The sequence below is a fragment of the Borostomias antarcticus genome (assembly GCF_949987555.1).
Source record: "Borostomias antarcticus genome assembly, chromosome: 4".
NCBI lineage: Eukaryota > Metazoa > Chordata > Actinopteri > Stomiiformes > Stomiidae > Borostomias > Borostomias antarcticus.
In genome coordinates this window covers 17,056,363-17,061,362 of record NC_140237.1, presented here as the reverse complement: position 1 = coordinate 17,061,362, position 5,000 = coordinate 17,056,363, and the positions used below count along the sequence as shown (strand labels likewise).

Below are 5,000 nucleotides of genomic sequence, written 5' to 3'. Positions count from 1 at the left end.
GACTACCTCTGACTGACTCTACCTCTGACTGACTACCTCTACCTCTGACTGACTACCTCTGACTGACTTTACCCCTGACTGACTCTAGCTCTGACTGACTCTAGCTCTGACTGAGTCTACCCCTGACTGACTACCTCTACCTCTGACTGACTCTACCCCTGACTGACTACCTCTGACTGACGACCTCTGACTGACTCTACCCCTGACTGACTCTACCTTTGACTGACTCTACCTCTGACTGACTCTACCCCTGACTGACTACCTCTGACTGACTCTACCTTTGACTGACTCTACCTCTGACTGACTACCTCTGACTGACTCTACCTTTGACTGACTACCTCTACCTATGTTCCTCATCCCATGAGGTCAACTGGCTCATCTCTGGTTCTGACATGGCTCACTCACCCTGACTGACTCTACCTCTGACTGACTACCTCTGACTGACTACCTCTGACTGACTACCTCTACCTCTGACTGACTACCTCTGACTGACTACCTCTGACTGACTCTACCTCTGACTGACTACCTCTGACTGACTTTACCCCTGACTGACTCTAGCTCTGACTGAGTCTACCCCTGACTGACTACCTCTACCCCTGACTGACTCTACCTCTGACTGACTCTACCCCTGACTGACTACCTCTGACTGAGTCTACCTCTGACTGACTACCTCTACCTCTGACTGACTTTACCTCTGACTGACTACCTCTGACTACCTCTGACTACCTCTACCTCTGACTGACTACCTCTGACTACCTCTGACTACCTCTACCTCTGACTGACTTTACCTCTGACTGACTTTACCTCTGACTGAGTCTACCTCTGACTGACTCTACCTCTGACTGACTCTACCTTTGACTGACTCTACCTCTGACTGACTCTACCTCTGACTGACTCTACCTTTGACTGACTCTACCTTTGACTGACTACCTCTACCTATGTGCCTCATCCCATGAGGTCAACTGGCTCTCTCCCTCTCTGCCTATATCTCCGTCTCTGCCTCCTCCTGTGACTGCCTGGTTCTGCCCCTGGCTCAGCCTGTCTGACCCCTAGTGACCTCAGCCCACTGGTCTCAGACTGGACCAGCACAGTCAGGACTCTGGGAACGTGGTCATGGGCCATTCCAGCGCTAAATCACGTCATGTGACTGAATCCAGCCTGAGCACTCTGCCCCCGTTCTGAACGTGTCAGACCCCCCAATCTGACGCAGGAATCTGATGATGAATGATCTTCATCTCCTCTCTGCGCTCCTCGTCCTCCTCACAGGACCCTGTCCAAAACGCTGGTGAAGGGGGCCAGGAGAGCGGGGAAGATCACAATGGGACGGGCCGGTCAGACCACGCTGAAGAAGAGCGACAGAGCCAGCCGCATGAACTGGAACGACGACGACGACATCTCAGGTGAGGGGGGGGACTGGACACCCAGGGGGGGTGAGGGGGGGTACTGGACACCCAGGGGGGGTGAGGGGGGCCTACAGGACACCCAGGGGGGGTGATGGGGGGTACTGGACACCCAGGGGGGGTGAGGGGGGGGGGACTGGACACCCAGGGGGGGTGAGGGGGGGGACTGGACACCTAGGGGGGTGGGGGGGGGTGTTCTAGAGCTTTAGTTCTACACCAGATGAAGAGTTGTGTATCAAAGACCTGACTGAGTGTGTGTGTGTGTGTGTGTGTGTGTGTGTGTGTGTGTGTGTGTGTGTGTGTGTGTGTGTGTGTGTGTGTGTGTTGTAGTGTCAGACGAGGGCGAGCCGCCCCCCAGCAGCACGTTGCGGGCGTCGGAGAAGTCCACCATGGAGCAGCTGGTGGAGCGGGCGTGTTTCCGTGACTACCAGCGTCTGGGCCTGGGCACCATCACCAACAGCTCCTCCCGCTCCAAGACCGGCGAGCACTTCAGAGTGACCGCCGTCAACCGGCTGTACTCGCTCTGCCGCAGGTCAGCGCTCCCCTCACACACACACACACACACACACACACACACACACACACACACACACACACACAGCCCTCACACACCCCACACACCCTACACACACACACACACCCCCCCACACACACACACACACACACAGCCCTCACACACCACACGCACACACAGCCCTCACACACCCCACACGCACACACACACAGCCCTCACACACACCACACACACACGTACACACACACACACACAGCCCTCACACACACGACACACGCACACACAGCCCTCACACACCCCACACACACACGCACTTACACACAGCCCTCACACACCCCACACACACACATACACACACACACGCACACACAGCCCTCACACATCCCACACACACACGACACACGCACACACAGCCCTCACACACACCAACGCAGTTTGACTAAGCCAACTTATGGGGACATTTCATTGACGATTCATTCCATATCCCCTTACCCATAACCCCAACCCAACCCCAAATCCTAAATGGGGACACCCATTTTGTGACCAATTTGACATGCCGTCCCCAATCAACTGGTTTCATGTCCAACATTTTGTACCCGAATGTGGCTCCAGAGTCAGGAACACACACACACACACACACACACACACACACACACACACACACACACACACACACACTCACAGGGCGGGTCCAGATCCAATATTGCATCTATAACCACCGGCTCTTTCTCCCCACCATCAGTCGTACTCAGATGTTCAGAAGTGTCACTGGGACCTGGTGGATGTCTGGGGACCAGGTCACTCTCAGCTGGTCTCTCCACGGACGAGGCCGGTCAGCTCACACAACCAACCGCTCGGCCGCACGAGGGGGTCTCCGTGGCTGACCGTGTGTGTGTGTGTGTGTGTGTGTGTGTGCTTGTCCCCCAGTTACCCCGGCCTCCTGGTGGTGCCCCAGTCGGTGCAGGACAGCAGCCTCCACAAGGTGGCGCGCTGCTACCGACACAACCGTCTGCCCGTGCTCTGCTGGAAGAACCCGCGCACCAAGGCTGTGCTGCTGCGCGCCGGAGGCTTCCACGGCAAGAGTGTGGTGGGTCTCTTCAAGTCCCAGAACCCCTCGTCCACAGGTAGGCCTCCACACACACACACACACACACGCACGGCGTCGCTGGGCGAGTCCTGAGATATGAGTGTGTCCTCTCCAGCTCCCGCCTCGTCGTCGGAGTCGTCCAGCAGCCTGGAGCAGGAGAAGTACCTGCAGGCCATCCTCAGCTCCATCCCTGTCTACTTCAAACTGAACGGCGGAAGCACCCTGTCCAACCGCTCCCTGGTCGGCATGTCACCAGGTACGTTCCTCTCCCTCTCCTCTCCTCCTCCTCCCCCCTCTCCTCTCCTCCTACTCCCCTCTCCTCTTCTCTCCCTCTCCTACTCCCCCCTCTCCTCCTACTCCCCTCTCCTCTTCTCTCCCTCTCCTCCTCCCCCCTCTCCTCCCCTCTCCTCTTCTCTCCCTCTCCTCTCCTCCTCCCCCCTCTCCTCTCCTCCTACTCCCCTCTCCTCTTCTCTCCCTCTCCTCCTCCCCCCTCTCCTCCCCTCTCCTCTTCTCTCCCTCTCCTCTCCTCCTCCCCCCTCTCCTCTCCTCCTACTCCCCTCTCCTCTTCTCTCCCTCTCCTCCTCCCCCCTCTCCTCTCCTCTTCTCTCCCTCTCCTCTCCTCCTCCTCCCCCCTCTCCTCTCCTCCTCCCCCCTCTCCTCTCCTCCTCCTCCCCCCTCTCCTCTCCTCTTCTCTCCCTCTCCTCCCTCCTCCCCTCTCCTCTCTTCTCTCCGTCCTGTCCTGTTCTCCATCCACTCTGCTCTCTCCTCTCCTCCTGGTCCCAGTGCAACTGTTGTTGTTGTTGTTGTTGTTGTCCTCTGGTGTTTGTGCTGCTTATCTCCGCGGGGCTTCCTCTGCTGCGTGACCCGCGGTATTTACCCATCCACACTGCCTCTGGGGAGGAACGGCAGCAGGGCGTCAGGGTGATGGGGTATTATGGGATGTGATGGGGTATTATGGGATGTGATGGGACCCACCGGGTCGGCCTGGGGGGGCTGTGTGACCGCGTTCACATCACACACACACACACACACACAGAGACACACACACACACACACAGAGAGAGACACACACACACAGAGAGACACACACAGAGACACATTCGCCTCGTCAGCGAGCTCATGTTCCTCTTTTATCCACAGTCGTTCTGTCTGCGGGAACTGGGTCAACGTGAATCAAGAGAAATGACATCCATCTCCTTCTAAGATTGACCCAGATCCCAGTCAGAGAGAGAGTCCTGATCCGGCCTCCATGGCCTCAGACCCGGTTCACTTCCTGAGAGACAGGCTGGGGCTTAATTGAACATCGCAATCAGCGTTTCCCTCCCTAGGTAGCAGGTACCGCAGCCCTCCCCTCGCTGGACTTCTTCTTCTCTGAGTAATCCTTCTTACGTTATCAGTGAAACATCCGTGTATTCTCTCAGGGCTGTCTGTGTTTTGAGAGAGGCGGTATGTTCTTACTGGAAGACGAGGAGACGCTGGTCTTACATGAAACATTAGTCACACAAGGAGTATGGCTCTCTCCCTACCGGCGCTCGGGCTGCTCAAGGCTCACTATTCTTTCATGCTAATTATAGTTTAGTCATTGTGTCCTGTGTGTGTGTGTGTGTGTGTGTGTGTGTGTGTGTGTGTGTTTGTGTGTGTGTGCGCGTGCACGTGTTTGTGTGTGTGTACGTGTGTGCACACGTGTGCGTGCGTGCGTGTGTGTGTGTGCGTGTGTGTGTGTGTGTGTGCACCCCAGCCAGTGAAAGGAAGATCTCCAGAATACCAAAGATGGCTCCGGTCCATTTGGACATGCCGTTCTCCAACAGCTTCACTAGGGGAGGTGAGTCTGGCTGTGTCTCTGTCTCCGTCCATCAGACCCATGTCACCATGCAGCCGGAACCAGGGACTGTGGTGAGGGAGGAAGTGACATAATCATGGTGGTTAGATCCAGGAATCACCTGGAGGACATGTGAGGACTTGATGTGTTTGAGAGAATGCTGGTTGGATTCCATCAACT

The 5,000-nt window shown here is 56.4% G+C and overlaps 1 protein-coding gene across 1 annotated transcript in view; it reads left to right on the top strand.

Moving 5' to 3' along the window:
• sbf2 (SET binding factor 2) overlaps positions 1-5,000 on the top strand; it is a 132,600-nt gene that overhangs the window by 110,387 nt on the left and 17,213 nt on the right. The window contains exons 25-29 of the mRNA XM_084436825.1: positions 1,267-1,400; positions 1,731-1,932; positions 2,842-3,038; positions 3,117-3,257; positions 4,740-4,823. Coding sequence (XP_084292951.1) covers positions 1,267-1,400; positions 1,731-1,932; positions 2,842-3,038; positions 3,117-3,257; positions 4,740-4,823 — 758 coding nt within the window. The remainder of the gene's footprint in view (positions 1-1,266; positions 1,401-1,730; positions 1,933-2,841; positions 3,039-3,116; positions 3,258-4,739; positions 4,824-5,000) is intronic.